Genomic DNA, 17581 nt, shown 5'->3' with positions numbered 1-17581 from the left:
CTTGATGTTGCGTTCAACGTAAATCGTTGAAAACAAACCTGGCACAGTTTCCAATTATCCCATACAGCGTAGAAAAGAAGGCACGTAAACACATTTAAACTCCTCCACATAACTAAAATGAGGAAGAGCAGCTGTAAAAAAAAAAACAAACACAAAAAAACACTGATTTTAGACGAGACAGAAATCCAAAATGAGTCAATTGTAAATCTAAAGGTCATCTACGACGCTAAATCATCAGAGAAAATTCTCCTCATGGTCCCATGCACTCGAAATCGGCCTTTTCCTTTTATGCACCGCAAGCTTGGAATGAGCTACAACCAGTACTGGAGTTGAAGGGGGATGAGCGGGGATGGCATCCCCCCTGAAATAAAAACGATCCAAATCATCCTCCCTGTAAAACTGCCATCCCTCCTTTCCACCCCTTATGTCATTTCATCAATGAATGTGGTTTTACTGCTATTTCAACATTTAGAGTCATCACCAGAAAAATAACACCAGAAAAATAACTTATTTGACCATTTTCACCTGTTTCAGGTAAATTTTCACTTGAAATAAGTAGAAAAATCTGCCAGTGGGACAAGATTTATCTTCTCATTACAAGCAAAAAAATCTTGTTCCACTGGCAGATTTTTCTACTTAATTCAAGTGAAAATCTACTTGAAACAGGTGAAAATTGTTGTTTTTTCCAGTGATGAGTCTTGTTGTAAGTGTAATAAGATTTTTTTTACTAAAACGAGACATTTTAACTAGAAATAGGACAAATATTCTTATTTTGAGTTTTTGCAGTGATCCATTTTACTTATCCTGTGAAGGACAGAGTCATATTGATAAGTTCAGAAAACTGTTTTTTATTGTTGTGTTTTGATGTATTTGATGTAAGCCCAGTGGATATTTAAAGCTTACAGAAGGCTGTATTTAACTGCTGCTATGTCATTCCTGCAGTATTTCTGCAGGTGTTTTGGTCAGTGCTATTATTTGTAATATATTATATTATTTGTAATCAGCACAAATTATCTGTCCCCATATGATAAAATCCACCATCCCCCCTGATTTTTATTTTACAACTCGAGTACTGGCTACAACACATACTCAATTTGAAATATTTACCTTCTCTTAAAATAATTTTTCACAGAACAATGTCATTGTTTTTAATCAAGCGTCATTATTTGTCATGAATTCCTTTTTAGCTTTCTGATCCTTGTATGTTTTATGTTTGTTTGTTTCTTGTTTTGATATGTTTTTATTTTTTTTGTAAAGTTACTTGTCCTTGTATGTATTTTCTTTTATATGAAACTGAATTTATTTTTCTGCTGCCATCTTGACCAGGACTCCCTGGCAGAAGAGATATTGTATCTCAATGGGACTTTCCTGGATAAATAAAGAATAGAATAGAAGAATAGAATACTTTATTGTCAATGTACCTGGGTACAGTGAGATGAAAGCAGCATCACCTCTCCAGTGCAAGACAAATAAGAACAATAGTGCAAACAATAAGAAATATAAGAATATAAGAAATGTAAATAATATAAAAAAAATATAAAAAAGGTTAAGGTGGATTTGAGTAGTGAAGACCTGAGATTCTATTTACAGATGATAGTATATACACATGTAGTGGAATATTGCACAGATAGTCCGGGAGAAGTATTGCACGGTAAAAAAAACGGTAACGAAGACATTCACGTTTTATTCAGGGCGGTTATGGCTTTGGGGAAAACATTTAAAGGATAAATAAAAAATAAAAATAAAGAACCTTAGAATGTTACATAAAACAACTAAAACGAGCTATTAACCTGTTACAATTACAAAGTAGGAACTGTCACACATGCACAAATGCAAATAATTCGTGGCCAACACTGCTGAGATGAAGTACGGGCTTCCCTGAACGCACCACGAGTGCTGACGTCACCGCCCTAGTAACCGTCGGCAGCGTCTCCAGGAGAGAAGGAACAAGATGGTGAGTTTAATTTATCTAACTCTGTATCCGTGACGCGTCAGCATCATGCCTCCCCTGTTCAAATACCGGTCTTTACTAGCACTCACTCCCCCTTCCTCTAGTACAACCACCCCTGCCGTTTAGACCTGACTTTTCTGTATAAAAGCGTTTCCAGTGATCAGGGATTAGCTTAGCCGCTAGCTGCAGCTGCGTGGCGGAACCAGCACTCATGGACCTGCTGCTGCAGGATCAAGAACAAAACTGAGGAGGCGACGTAACTGCTTGATCTGCTGTCTGGTTGGATCAGTGGTTCATGCCCCAGAGGCGGCAGGGCTGCACATCCTCGGCCTGCAGGCCGGTCCAGGTGGAGGAGCTGGGTCTGCAGCAGGACTGGTCCTGGTCCTGGTCCAGGTGCTGGTCCAGATCCTGGTCCAGGACAGCGGGCTCCAGGGCACAGTGGGGTTACAGACTCACAGACTGGAACCCAAAACACACAACCAGAAAACAAAAACAACAATGTGAGCAGAGGTGTCTTCAGTATTCACATTCATTACTCAGGTAGAAGTATAGATACTAGAGTTTAAAAATACTCCTGTAGAAGTTGAAGTATCAACTGAAGTTTTTTACTCAAGTAAAAGTATAAAAGTCACCACCACCCCCACCCTGATGATGATGATTGATCTGTATTTTATTTAGTTTTTTTTTTGTGTCATACAAAAATATTATGTATGGAAAAAGACTATTATGGTTATCGGTTTTCAACTACGTCATTTTTTATTTTCTAGTGGTCTGTCTAAATGACTTGGTAGTAACTGCCATCTCTAATGTAAATTTGCTTTTCTTGAGAATTTGCACCCAAAACTAACCAGAGGAACTTTGACTATAACATTTATGGGTTCATATTCCCAGGAATCATAGGTTATTTTGGGAGATGTTGCATATAAAATAATGTCATACATAATTTGAATGTGATTAAGGTTCTTTAGGTATCGCTTTACTGATGTGAAACATTCATGTTATCCAGTTATGCTTAAAATCCCCCCTTTACCTCAATAAGCAAAAATAAAAACTGCTTAATGGGGTTTGTTCAATAGGATCCAGAGGGTGGGTGGGTAATTTCTAGGGTTATGATTTTATTTTTATTTATTTATATATTTATTTATTTTTTGCCCTTAATTTATGTGTTAATTTTGCATTGTTATACTTAATTATATGGGCATTACTTTTTTTTTTTTTTGTATTTGCTTTTTGTTATTACAATTATCTATTCATTTGTTGTTGTTATGTATCAGTGTTTTTTTTTTGTTAAAATATCATATATATGCCCCATGTTACTATGTTAGAAAACGGAAAAAAGAAATAAAAATTTGATCACAAAAAAAAGTAAAAGTATAAAAGTACTGGTTTCAAAACTACTTAAAGTATAAAAGTAAAAGAAATGTAAGGGGGAAAAAAGCCATTAAGGACAAAAGCCATTGAAAATGAATGCATCTTATAATGCAAATATATTAAAGAACCCTATATGTGTACTATTGAGCATTAACATGTGTTTCAGAGAGCAGGAGATATGATGACTAGTTGCCTATAAGTATTGTAATGGTGCAAAAAGTCAAACTTCAGAGGCATGTTATCATTTATCCTAACCTTTATTGGAATGTACATCCAAGTTTAGTTGCAGGAATCTGAGGGAACGGATGTAAGAACAAAACTGGACAAGAACATCTGAAACAACCACAACCAAATTCACTCTATCTGGATGGAGCAATTTAACTGGATAGTTTTTTTTAAAGGCCGAAATGAAATAGAATAACGAGGCTGTTTTTAAAATGTAAGGAGTAAAAAGTACAGATAATTGCGTGAAAATGTAAGGAGTAAAAGTAAAAAGTCGTCTGAAAAATAATTACTCCAGTGAAGTATAGATAACCAAAATTTCTACTTAAGTAAGGTAACAAAGTATTTGTACTTGGTTACTTGACACCTCTGAATGTGACCATAGGCCATGCTGAAATCCACTTTAACGTGTTGCATCACCAGCTGTGTATCTTTGCATCATGCAGTGTATCCTGCATCCCCTTATGGCTGTTCACTGTTGCATTTGGTTTATAGCTTAACTTTGCTTAGCTTTGGTGGTTGTGTATCATTCATATTAATAAGTGTGCACATGTTTTGTTGTCAAATCTTTTTGTGTCTTTTGTGATCATTTAATGAGATTTTGCATTTGTTGTGGTTGTTGTCGTGTTCAAACTGTGGTTGCTGGTAGAGATGAATGTGACTGAAGTATGTGTGTTATCAAGTAGTTGATCGTGTTAAGATCTTTTCTCTTCTGTGTGTGTTCTTTAATAGGGCACATTTATTTCTGATCAGATAATTCAGGTAATCAGTGAAATAACTCATAGAGTATTTGATTAGTAAAATGATCAATAGTTCCAGCCCATGTGAAATTCTGTTTGCCACTGAGCATTAAGGCTTAATAACTCAATTTTGGTCTCATCTGTTCTGCGGAAACCGTTTCAGAAGTCTTTTTGTCCAGATGCAGCTTTGTGAACCCCAGTTTGTGCTTCCATGTTCTTTTTCACATATCAATTTTTTTTTACTAACTTTGTGTTTCTTTCTGGGTTACATATTAGATTTATGGGATAACACCAAGGGACCCATAACTCTTTTGGCCCCTAGAATTTGCCCCTGGTTGAGTAATCTTCCCGTTTCCATGGCAACCTGACCCCATATGGATGGTTTTACTGCTTTTTTTTGCAGGGATTGCTGTCCATCCTACGTAAGCTAAAGAGCACGCCGGACCAGGAGGTCAGGATACTGCTGCTGGGTCTGGACAATGGTGGGAAAACCACTCTGCTCAAACAGCTGGCATCTGAGGACATCAGCCACATCACCCCGACTCAGGTAAGTGCTCTCACATCACCAGGGAGGTCACACTGATGCTGCACTCCACTGACAGCTGACCTTGCTTTTGTGTATTGTATATTATATTTGTGTAAAAGTTAGCACCCCTTATTTTCATCATATGATTTTCTTTAGTGTAAAAGCATATTAAAAATCACCTTTTCATTGTGGGTCTTTAGTATAATGCAAATACTACCTTATACGAACTACAAACACATTTGTTTTATACCATGCCATTATTTAACAAAATTAGGGAAATTAAATCATTCTGACAGCACAAAGTACCTCCATGATTCAGTGGCGTGTAGCGCCACCGTAAGCAGAAATAACTTGTGGTAGTTATGTCCTGTATGAATTTATCAGCCTCTCACATCACTGTGGAGGAATGAATGACCTTGAGTCTTATTATTTTCAGCCATGTATATGTAGATTGGCTCATATGCTTCAGTGGAAACGATTCCTCGCTAAACTTGATTACAAAAAGAAAAATCGTCAATGCAAATTGAATATTTCTTCATGGTCACTGTGTTTGATGCGGATGATTTATGGAGGGGCTAGACAACTTTTCTTTTGTGTGGATTGAAAAATGGAGCTAGGCAACATGAGAAGCCAGAAAAAAAAAAAGCAAATTCAGTTTATTTCAATCCCAGAGATGAGAGTGAATACTGCTCTCTTCTTTTGTAACACAGACCATTTGTGCTCAGTCTTGTTCTCCACATGTTAGGCCTTGCCTTCGATGGCACTACCTGGTCCCATGCAGTGCAGCTAGGACATTGAATGTGCTATAAAACTAAAACATTACCTGCAACAGTGCTGCCGGTAGTCGCCACATACAGGAAGTGGTGAATTGTCTTAATGTAGTTCCTTGTATGTACATGTTTATAGGACTGTTGTGTTGGTGTACAAGTATCAACATGTAAATAAAAACATCTAGCATGTCATGAAGAGTTTATAAAGTGGTTGCTAGTAGAGATGAATGTGACTGAAGTATGTGTGTTATCAAGTAGTTGATCGTGTTAAGATCTTTTCTCTTCTGTATGTGCTCTTTAATAAGGCACATTTATTTCTGATCTGATAATTGAGGTAATCAGTGAAATAACTCATAGTATTTGATTAGTAAAATGATCAATAGTTCCACCCTATGTGAAATTCTGTTTGCTACTCGGCATTAAGCTTTAATAACTCAATTTTGCTCTAATCTGTTCTGCGGAAACCGTTTCAGAAGTCTTTTTGTCCAGATGCAGCTTTGTGAACCTCAGTTTGTGCTTCCATGTTCTTTTTAGACAGAGGAGGCTTTCTGTGTGCTGCATGTCCTTCCAAACAAACCCTACTTGTTCTGTCCTTTTCTTATTGTGCTGTCAGGGACTGCAGCATTTAACATGTTCAGTGATTGACGGGGCTCTAACACGCTGAGCATTGCATGGTCTGACCGTGGCGTGAATTTGCTGGGACATCCGCTGCCGGGAAGATCAGAAACTGTCTTGAATGCTTCCCACTTGTGAATAATCTTTCTCAATTTGAATTGTTTAATTCTAAATATATTTTTAAATGCTTATATAACCCATTCCAGATTTCCCTCTTGGCATTATTTTAAAGGAAATAAATAAATAAATAAATACCTGAACGCTCCAGACCAGCAAACACCAAAATCTTGTTTTTGTAGAGGTCTGTACGACCTGATCACCAGTTCATCAAGGGCTGGTGATTAGCAGTAACTGGCCTCAACGTACCCTCTTAAATCCTATAACAGCAGTAAGAGGGTACTTGGTTTTTCCCACATGCTTGTTTTTATTCTTCTTTTTGGTTTTATTTTTGTTGAATAAATAATGGAAAAGTGAGAAGTTATATTCTGTTGTTCGTCCAAGGTTGTAGTTACTAAGGGAACAGATGATTGTTGTGGGTTTTACATAAAAACAGGAATAAAATAGGGGGAAGTAACTTTTGCACATTACTGTATATGTTGATCATGCATAACCAGTGGGAGGTTGTCTGATTCCCTCAGGGATTCAACATTAAGAGCGTGCAGTCTCAGGGGTTCAAACTGAATGTTTGGGACATTGGAGGTCAGCGGAAGATCAGGCCATACTGGAGAAACTACTTTGAAAACACTGATATACTGGTAAGAATATTGTTTTTTTGTCTTAATAAAAAAAAAGCCAGAAGATATAATTTTGTACAAGTAAATCTGTCACATCTCATTTCAGATTTACGTCATTGACAGCGCTGACAGAAAGAGGTTTGAGGAAACGGGTCAGGTGTGTATGAATATGCAAACTACTCTCAGGGAACACCCATTCACTTTGATTTTAAATGTTGTATTTAGTTGTTTTTATGTTGCATTATGGTATTTGTCAACTTAGGATCAATAATTAAAATTTTATCTGGATTTGTATGGATCAGGAATTTGAATCAGGGAATCGGAGTACTTGTGTTTTTATATCCAAGTTGAGTCAAGTGTAAAGGAAATACTCCGCCATGTCTACCAGTAGTCAGCTCCTCATCTGAAGTTCTGGCTTTAGTGAAAGCTGAAGCACTTGAATCAGCCCGGCTTGTGTCGGCGGACTCGGGCGTCTGATCAACACATGTGCGTCTTCCCTGCAGGAGCTGGCTGAGCTGCTGGACGAGGAGAAGCTGAGCGGCGTTCCTGTGCTGATCTTTGCAAACAAGCAGGACCTGCTGACGGCAGCTCCAGCCTCCGAGATCGCCGAGGGCCTCAATCTGCACACCATCCGGGATCGCATGTGGCAGATCCAGTCCTGCTCCGCCCTCACCGGCGAGGGGATCCAGGTAAGCGCGCGAGATCAGCTCCTCTTTTTGTCCCGTCTCATTTTGCTCGGCTTCATCCTTGTTTTCTTTTCTTCAGGAGGGCATGAATTGGGTCTGCAAGAGCGTCAACTCCAAGAAAAAGTAGCTTTGCGTCTAGTCTTCTACTACTCAGGAGGAGCAGCAACAGCAGCAGATACAAATACACACACATACTGACACACATCGCACCTCCTGAGCCTTAGTACGATGGGATTTACCTGTGAATGTACACACACTACTAATCCAACGTGGACTTTTTTAAACTCCCCCACCACCACTTGCATCGCTGATGTTTTCTAATCTTGGCACATCTTTCTGAGTCGGCCTCTATGAAGAGGAGGGGCATCTGCCTTGAAACGGAACCTGTCCCAGGAAACTGAAACCCCCCCTGCTACTCCGTGTCACTGTTCCTGTCCCGGCCGAGCGCTGCCACGACCCGCAGCCTCACGCATTCCCAGTAAGCTGCTGTCTTTCACAGGAATTCCAACATGTCTTTTAAGCTTTTTCACATGCTTTCCTGGAAACTGAATCCCTCACTTCCTCCTGCCCTCCATCTCCTTTCTATGTATCGATGCTTTCTTTTATCTTTTTTTTAATCATTCCACGATGGCTGTAAGTGCTTATCTTGCTAAGAGTCTGTTTGAAGTGAGGTATATTTTTGTAATTGCTTTATTTATGGTGCAGTAGAGTGCTGTTCTACTAAACAGCTGCTCGTGTGAGAATCAGTCCAACTCTTCCCTGCTAAAGAATAATACTGCAAGTTTTTGTGTATAAAAAACAAAGATTAAATTAAAAAGTAAGAGAATACATTTTTGGACCAACTGTAAATAGTGTACCCCTGTGTTTATATGTCATGGTATGCACATATTATAGAGTATTTGTCACCCTGCTGTACTTTATAGTCTATAACATTTGCATATCTAATATGTGCTAGCAGATTTCTAACAGAGGTCCATGTACTATATGTTCCAGTGCATTTCTACGTGCTCCCTGGGTTAGTGAGGAATTCACTGTTTCAGCATTTCCTTTTGATATTCTTGAATGTAATCTGAGATGCAGGTTAATGTATGTGAATAAAAACATAATTAAAGTGTTTGAAGAAATTTGCAGAAATGAGTTGTTTGCTGCCAAAACGCACAGCAACATTCTTGTCTCTGAGACGGGTCTGAGGTTCAGTGATCCTGAGGAGCAAAATGCTGCATGAGGAAAAACAGAATTTCAAATACAAGAGCTCCTAAACAGAAATGACCAATTGATCTTTCATGACCTTATCTGAGGGGTTAGAGTTTAACCAAGTCTGTGACGTAAAAAGTCATTCGGTGTCTTGCACCGTTAGCGTCTGTGGTTTAACCTGCAGCAATTTACGTCCTCAGAATATTTCAAATCAGCCACTAGGTGTCTCTTTACCTGTGTGTTTGCTTTAAGCTGATCCAGGCAACACTTAGCAAGCATTTCTTCAACAATTTGAGCCTTGTATCTCCCTCTTTTCACCAGTTTTCTTCATATTTAACCTCATTTAGGCCCATGCACCACCCAAACACAAGTCCTGTTTTACCAACTGGTAAAAGGAAGATGCAGAAGACAAGTTAAGGTGGAACAGGATGATCCACTGTGGCCCCTCAGGGGATAAAGCTGAAAGGAGACAATTTCATCCAATGCAGGGAGCTGTTTCTAAAGTAGAGACCAACAGGAGAATACATATTTATAAAGCATTATTTATTCACCTGGATCGTTACATTGAACACACACACACACACACACAATCCAGGCTGGAAATGATTGGCAGCGATGGCTTGATGAAACGCACCGGCAGCTCCGTCAGCAGCAGCGTCGGCTCCAGCGGCAGCATTATAGGTCTTCAACTGGGGATCGTGGCTGAAAGAAACGTCCTTTCATGTCTCGTCAAGTCTGCGTAATTTAAAGTGCCCCTCAAATTGTCAGCGTGTCACTCAAGGGCAATTCAAGCACAAGCCAGGCTGAAGCCAGGCCCCCACCGACATTTGCACGGGGGGCGAATCTGGGATATGAAAGGGGGCCCCTTGGGAGCCGATTTGAAGGGCTTGCAATGGTTCTGCTCTGGTGCATGGGCCCAAATTGGGTCCGTTATCAGGGTCCCACTTGGGCCGGCCGCATATGCAAACCCAAGTAAGCAGTTTACACGGTGGCCAATATGGATTCAGCCCGTTTACAGTGTATGTTAGACGGGTTGGCCGGGTTGTTGTAGCAGCAAATGCCTTCAGGGTCTGGTTAAACAGGAAATGCAGGCCCACTCTACTCATATCTGTCAGCGTGGGTTTTTGATTTACATAATCTCCAAAATAATTCAGCAAGTACCCGCATTACCAAAATCTGACACAAACATGCTGCATCCCTGCAAGGGTGCAGTTCTGGAGCTAAAGTTGCTATCTGAGCTGTTCAGGCAGGCGGTGCCGCGTCCACCTGTCCTGGCGGGAGCCTCGGGGCCGACGCAGAGCAGGAGAAGCTCCCCCTCGGCTGCAGCAACAAATATCTGGGAACAAAAACCCGTCCGCCTGCAAGAGCTGCTGTTTCACTCAAGACCACCTGCGTGTTTAAAGGGCGTGAGGGGTGACGGCATCTGTTTCACAACATCACAGTCCACCCAAAACTGGAATCTCACTGCATAAACTCAAGCTCTGTATTCAAGCATTAGCATAGGCAACTGTTATCAAATTCATTGAAAACCCAAGATTATTATAAGGAACAGTCTTTACTTGTGGCAGAATTACTAACCTCTAAATGTACTGAGGAACACGGACATCTGTAATCAGTTCTAATTGATTAGTTTTCACCCTGCTCTCATTTTAAAGCCTTCAGGAGAACATTTTGTCATGTATAAGCTTAATACCAGACACCGAACCACATCAAAACCATAAGAAACAGCCTGAAAGGTATTCAGAGGTGTTACATGTCTAACAGAATACTCCTGCTGGAGGAACAGAGCGCCGTGTGTTTTACTTTGTGTAAAATTGTGTGCGACTGATCCAGAGGGCCTCGGAGGCTTTCAAACAGCCTCTTCTTTTAGTCCGACAAAGATTCCCGTTGTTCAGTCTTTCTCTTCTCTCACAGACAGAATGTACAAGTTTGTTTCCGCGTTTCTGGCCCTGAGTTTCCTTTAACTTTAAAATGCAACTGACAAAGTGCTGCGGAAAGTATTAACTTCCAGGAGAGATGCTTTTCAAAAACTTGAACATGTTCAGCAACTTGCAAAATATGCTTATTTCCTTTCTTAGATGATATAAGATGAGATGGCATGAAGATAAGTAGCTTGATTTAAGTCAAGTGTTGTTAATGTTTACTTAAAAAATGTAATAGTAATCACTACGACCAAGATAAGGCTGATCTTTCCCACTTTGGGCAAAAGTGGGTTTTATTATGCGCTAGTGATGTGCGAATCGATACTGAAATATCGATACTTCCGACACCAGATCTGTATGCTCTAAAATCAATTCTCGAATGAAAGTATCGATACTTTTGATACTTCAGTCATTTGTTGTGATGTATATCATTAACAGGAATACGGTGGAAAGTAACTAAACTATTCAGATTTTGTCTTAATGACACGCTGCTGGTAGGAACTACTTTTTTTCATTTTCATTTTTATAGTAGTTCTTACTTTTGTTTATTATTCTATTATTTATTTTAATGGTTTTATTATTTTACTTATGATCTTTTTTAGTGATAGAAACACCTTTTTCAAACACTCTGGCTTTTCTGTTGTTGTAACAGCTCAGCTGTTGTGAATGAGGCCGCTACCTCAGTATACCTACTGGTATATAATGTATATATTATTAATATATATATATACATTATATATAACATAATTATACTTCTGACTTTAAAATAAGTAGCTAAATAAGTGACTCTGATGTCTTGTATTCCTAAGCTATCCAAAATACACCAATTCTTTTTTTAATTTACTGGGCACATTAGTTGGACAATGTATCGGTATGGAATCGGTATCACCGATACCAGCCTGAATTTTACTCAATATCGGATCGGAAAGGAAGTCGGTGGTATCGAACATCACTATTATGTGCCATGTAGCCTGAACTTCAAGCTTAATGAGTTGACTACAAACTTTGAAGCTTCTTTTTTCCCGTGCTGCTCGGTGCCGCTATACAAATGTGCGGTGCAAAGATCACACCGCATCCACCAGTATCAAAGTTAGCTGTGGCAATCAGCTTCTTCAGCCGGTGCACGTTGGAGGAGCTGCTCTGAGTCTGCAAGGCATCTCGCCGGCCATGAACGCAAAGCTATCGGTGGTTCGTAGCTGCTTCATAGTATCACGCCCGACGATAGGGGGGGGACAAACGGGTCTGTTGTCCCGGGCCCAGGGTAAGGGGGGGGGGGGGGGGGGGGGGGGGGGGGGGGGGGGTCAGAACTGAAAGAAAAAAAAAATATATATATATTTTTTTAATTCTCATTAAATTATGGAATCATTTTTCAAAATGTTTCAAAATATGCCTATTTGTGGAAAAAAAAAAGATGTATTTGAGTTACATAAAAGCTTGTTATTTGTTTTCTTCCTAATTGTTCTTGTGGTCAAGAACCCCCAACACAAAAATGGTTTGGCCGCTGATCAAAATTTGATGTTATCATTTAATTCAACCATTAGAATGGTCAAAATGTCCGGTCAGCACAAGTCCGGTGCTCAGAAAAGAAGAGAAAAGAGAAGAAGAGAAGAAGAAAATAGAGGCCTCAGAGATTCTCTACACCAGTGGTCCTCAACCTTTTTTCAGTGATGTACCCCCTGTGAAATATTTTTTCAGCCAAGTACCCCCTAACCAGCGCAAAGCACTTATGGTTGTTAAAAAAAAAGACCTAAAACAGAGCACTGTGCCATCAGTAACTGATTTATTAAACATACAAATATTGCTGCTATGCTTCCACGACTCCATCGTTGGTCCAAGTGATTGACAGGTGAAGCCAGGTGGCATTTGACAGGTTAGGTGGAACCATCCTGGTGTGGGGGATATTCTGGGGTTTTAGGATAATAAGTTAAATAGCCTACTCCTGAAGATAAAATTAATTTTATGAATTTAGACTTATATTTTCCTCAATTATTTATGAAATATTTATTTTTAAAGGATTTTTGCATGGATGCTACTTTTTTAATATATGTATATTTTAAAATCTCACGTACCCCCAGGAGTGCCTTCACGTACCCCCAGGGGTACGCGTACCCCCATTTGAGAACCACTGCTCTACACAAATACTTTAAAAAAGGTGGTGACGGTGAAGCTGTAATTAATAAAGTCAGCGTAGAGCAAGGTAAGAAACAGTGCAGCCAACGTTTACCAACCTTGTAACTTAACCTAACTGGCTAGGTCTAATGTTAACGTCCATTAGCTTGTATAAAAACCTGAAGAGCAGAGGGAGAGGAGAGGAAGAGGGAGAAGGAGAGATCCGGGCACAGGGGGGCCCATCTTATTTTGTCCGGGGCCCCGGCAAGACTGTCAGCTGGCCTGCATAGTGTGATGAAGAAGGTATAATGGCTCGCCCTTTGCTAAGCCGGCTTTCAAAAGCTATGCTCCATATTATTAATAAATGACTCTATGTACGGTAAATTCACCTGACATGGAACAAAAAATAAAAAATAAATCCCCCCCACACACAGTTGCCATGGATGTGAGATCTAACTGTGGCAACCAAACCAGTTGTTTTTTTTTTATTATTACCAGGCTTTAAATTTACTTCTGAGTTGGGGTCAAACCAGAAGTTAAGTCATTGGATGCATTCAGTTGCCACAATATCACCGAGCTGGACAAACAAGATGGCCACCTTCAGCAGATATGACCTCCCGCTGGACTACATGGTATTTTTTCAGGCATAAAAACCCTGCAGAAAACATGCCTACAGGACAAAGCCGTGCAGTAGTGTGGACGGGGGCTTACTTAAACACAAGAAAAGACAAAAGTACAAAATACGGTAAATAAACTAACCCCAGGTTTTGTTTACAGCCATTGCTCTGGAAACCCATCCTAATTCCTGAACTTGAGGTCCGAAATGATGAGTTGCAATTCCACCACAAGGTTTTTCCTCTGGAAAACAAATTAATGTCCGATAATCCAATAAATGTAGGCTTCACATAGTTAGAAAACAGCCCTGTCTTTTATGCTGCCTGTGGTCTAAAGTAGGAATAAGAGGATATAGATCACGGATGGTTGTGTTGCTTTCACTGATCAAAATGTACCTTTTTCCAATTATTGTTAAAAAGGAGTCAACTAAGATAAGGAAGTTACCTGTGGCCGAGGCCACCGCAGCCCAGCGGTGATGTCAGGCACCTGCATCAGCGCCATGCTCCCTGTTGTTGCCAGAGGCGCCACGTAAATTGGGTGTCATTTGACTCTGGCTGTATGTTTACAGCTTAAACCCCACACCCTGACATCAGACATCAGACCTGTCCACCTCTACGGCATCCAGCTTCAGCATCATCCTCTGCCTCGTGGAGTAGAGAGGCTCAGGAGGCTTTTCCTTTCCTTGAGTCGTCTGTGAAATGCCCGTGACATGTTTCGGTCAACATATCACAGGGATAGAGTACAAAAGTGCCCTTTTCAACCACATCTTTTAATCTCTGTTTATAGCAGCCGCCTCAAAGGAGTGGAGCTAAATTTTGCCCATTTCAGAGGCACAGCAAATGAAGGAAGAGATCCAAACAACATGACTACTATGTTTTTTTTTGTTTTTTTTTTTCTAATTTGATCAATTTCAGACACCTAAATACAGGTTTTCAAGCATATCTTTTAATATGTGCACTTTAAGGTCTTTAATCAGGTAACATCTAGTTATATTTGACCCCTTTCCTTTTCTTATTAAGGACAGATACTTTCATAAAAGTTCAACTATTCCTAAAGTCAATATAGCTGATCAAAAAAACCACAGCATGACTATAATTATCAGTTTTCTTTGAACATTTTCTTGAAATATTTTGTCTTCTGAAGCCTTTATGTGAGGGAACAAAGCAATCTGTGGTTATTTAATTATTGATTTATTTTCTTTTTCCATTTGAGAGAGTGTGTGTGTGATACATATCGGAGATATGAGCAATCAGATTACGGCCTCCGTCTCCCTCCTCCCGGAGAAAGCAGCTGTTCAGCAGCTGTGTGCACAAGTGTGAGAAAATGTGTGTGTCAGGAGATAAAGGGGGTGGGGGAGTGTTTGTCAGTGTGTGTGTCAGAGAGAAAGGCAAGAGAAGCAGAGCTGTAATTTATGCCGCACCTCCGACCCCTCAGCTCTTGGCTGCCTGTGTCTCTGCTGAGGTTTGCTGACGTGAGAGAAAAAGAGGCAGCACATCGACGCGGCGCTCCGGCTTGGGAGGGGAAAGAAGTGGGAGGAGGACGAGTGGGGGGGCGAGGAGCACTATGACTGAGAGGTTAAGTTTTACGTGGACGTTAACCACTGCCTGCTGTTAGAGTGACAGACACGGCATTCAGAAAGTCAAGCGTGTGAATGAAGGCCGCGTCGTGAAAAAACAAAACCCAGTGAAACTTCGCTCTGGAAACAAAGGATGACCCCTTTTTGTTGGGTTTCCGTTGCATCACATGCCCTTCCCCAGCAGAGAAAAGTCATATTTTGATTCCTCTTGGCATTTATAGGTCTGAACACGACACTTAAGAGGCAACGGTTGGATAGAAAACTGCAACAAAAATGACTTTTTAAAGGAACTGTTTGGGAAACTGTAGTTCACACGCTGCACAAACAAGTGGATCATCCTTGCTGTGTGAATGGGATTGAAGCTTAAAAGTGCTGGGTCGGGGAAAGTGGTAACGCAACGGCTTAATCAGGCTGAGGGGAGAACACACACACACACACACACACACACACTCTGAGCAGTCATCTCAAGTCTCTCCATCCTGTTTTCTCTCCACAGGCCTCCACCCCCATATACTCATGAGCCCTGTTTGCACTGAGTGGACTCGGAGATGTTTAAAGCTTTGTCTAAATGCCTTTTTTTTTATCCACTCCACTATTAACGTGTCTTTTGAGAGAAAACTAATATACCAACAGCTTAAACTGAAAAGTGCAGCCAGGCGGATTATTTGTTTCGAGAGAACACAGCTGAGATTGTGTTACATTGCAGGGCACAAGTGGGAGGACGAGGGGATTTTTTTTTTTTTTTTTACCAAAAGTTACATAAAGCGTAAAAAGATGATAGTGTGAAGGTTACTGCAAGAGGTGAGGAACTGAATTCAACATAAATAAAACTGGGAAAATTTTGTTTATACAGCCCATAAAAAAGCCAAAACCAAGAGGGATCCGACTTAGATGAATCATCTTCGTCACAAAACCCTCTGAGCCTCGCTTGCAGCATCATGAGGCCCTGAAACATCGATAATAAATCACCACATTGGTTGTATAAAACAATGGACTTTGGTTCGTATTGCTATGATGAACATGGCTTTAGAGCTTGTAAACATCTCCATCGACATGCTCAGTTTAAACAGGGGACAAATCATTACATGGCTCTATTATCTCCTCACATTGTTTCAGTTAATAGTTTTAAAGGGCTTACTTATTCTCTTCATGCGCCTCCAAAAGTGTTAATATTGGTATTATTTGTCTGTGATGGCCGACCTCTGCGACCTCCCACAGACCATGACCCCATTTTACCAGATACCAGGTGGGTTATTCTACACGTGTACCTCAGCTCTGACATTGTGTCTGTTCAGATCTGTTGTTCAGAGATTGTGCGCACATGATGGATGCAGACATTTTGACATCAGGTATTGATTCCTCGGCCGTCGTTCAGCTTTTAATCAGTCAGCATCTCCGATTTTAGCTGCCAGAAGTGACGAACGAGGGTCGGCTCCAAGAGCAGACTCAAGGACGTCTGGAAGGACATTTATTTCCGTGATATGAAAGTCCATCGTGGCTACAGACCTTCTTAAAATCGAACAACCGAGCGATTTAAAACACATAAATGATTAAGAGTATCCGTCACAAACACGGTGGTGACGTCCAAAATGAAGCAAAAAACCCAACGAAAGTCTGTGGACGGATAAAGTGAAGCGTTGGTCTACGTACAGACTGAGAGGAAGTCATTGTTGTACGAGGAAAACCCCTCCAGCAGAGAACCGCCCACTCTGGATGAACATGTAAGACAAGTCTGGGCTCAGATACGTCTCTGGTATCCTTGTAAAAGCAGCTTACATCATTACTTTAACCTTAATCACACTTCTGTTGGAATATATATTAACCAGTCAGCAATTTGTTTTTAAAGAACTAATTCAGTTCACTGATTTGAATTTCCAAACTCCTGACACGCTGTGCTGTCTCTTTAAAATCCTAAATCATCCATTGAAATTGAAGATATCGTTTCCATTTGCTGTGAATTCATGCAAAATGTTGGTCATTCCTTGGGGAACCTCCATGACCTTTGGCATAGTTTTTGAGATCTGGGGTGCATTTTGGAGAGAAAGTGTCCGTTTCTAGAAAACTGAGCAGCTAAAAACGGTCGCGTTATTAAAGTTAGCGGGCAACCTAAAATAAAATGACCACCCTTCAGTTGTCTGACTAAAGAGTAAAACTGTAAACGTTACAAGTGGAAGTGACAGGAAACACTTCCTCCTCAGAAAAGTATTGCTGCGTGAGCGTCGGACCATCGGTCTAGAAGTGGCCTGTTCCTGGAGCTGAACGCTATAGTGTGATGTCGCACAAAATCAGGACAATAAATAAAACAATAAATTGGGCATGACTCATCTTCTTACTGCTTCGTATCGACAACACAGTAGAAACAAAGGATGGACTGCTCCCACAGCAAAGGCCCTCGTTCATGGGTGAAGGGAAGCTCTCTGCAGCCAAAATATTTATTTTTAAAAATCAATCCAAGTCCAGCGTGGATGTGTCTAAGAAAATGAGCCATGACAATAAATAAAAGGACCCACCAGTGCTCAACTGTTCAATTTGCTTCTGATTGTAGCTGTA

General features: G+C 40.4%; 1 protein-coding gene across 1 annotated transcript; it reads left to right on the top strand.

Moving 5' to 3' along the window:
- The first annotated feature begins 1903 nt into the window (after positions 1 to 1903).
- Positions 1904 to 8732, top strand: arl3b (ADP ribosylation factor like GTPase 3b). Its single transcript, XM_061708886.1, has 6 exons — positions 1904 to 1954; positions 4688 to 4831; positions 6834 to 6950; positions 7036 to 7086; positions 7433 to 7618; positions 7695 to 8732. Exons 1-6 carry the CDS (start codon positions 1952 to 1954, stop codon positions 7740 to 7742), a joined length of 549 nt encoding a protein of 182 aa, XP_061564870.1. The 5' UTR covers positions 1904 to 1951; the 3' UTR covers positions 7743 to 8732.
- Positions 8733 to 17581: the final 8849 nt, after the last annotated feature.

Source organism: Cololabis saira, chromosome 19, assembly GCF_033807715.1.
Source record: "Cololabis saira isolate AMF1-May2022 chromosome 19, fColSai1.1, whole genome shotgun sequence".
NCBI classification, from domain to species: Eukaryota; Metazoa; Chordata; class Actinopteri; order Beloniformes; family Belonidae; genus Cololabis; species Cololabis saira.
The sequence above is the reverse complement of the archived record's forward strand: the minus strand, read 5'-3'. Positions and strand labels throughout refer to the sequence as shown.

Excerpts from the sequence above, each read along its gene's own strand:
- arl3b (XM_061708886.1), top strand. Across the intron at positions 4,832-6,833 it reads GCCACATCACCCCGACTCAG|GGATTCAACATTAAGAGCGT; the intron begins GTAAGTGCTCTC and ends TGATTCCCTCAG. Across the intron at positions 7,087-7,432 it reads GGTTTGAGGAAACGGGTCAG|GAGCTGGCTGAGCTGCTGGA; the intron begins GTGTGTATGAAT and ends TCTTCCCTGCAG.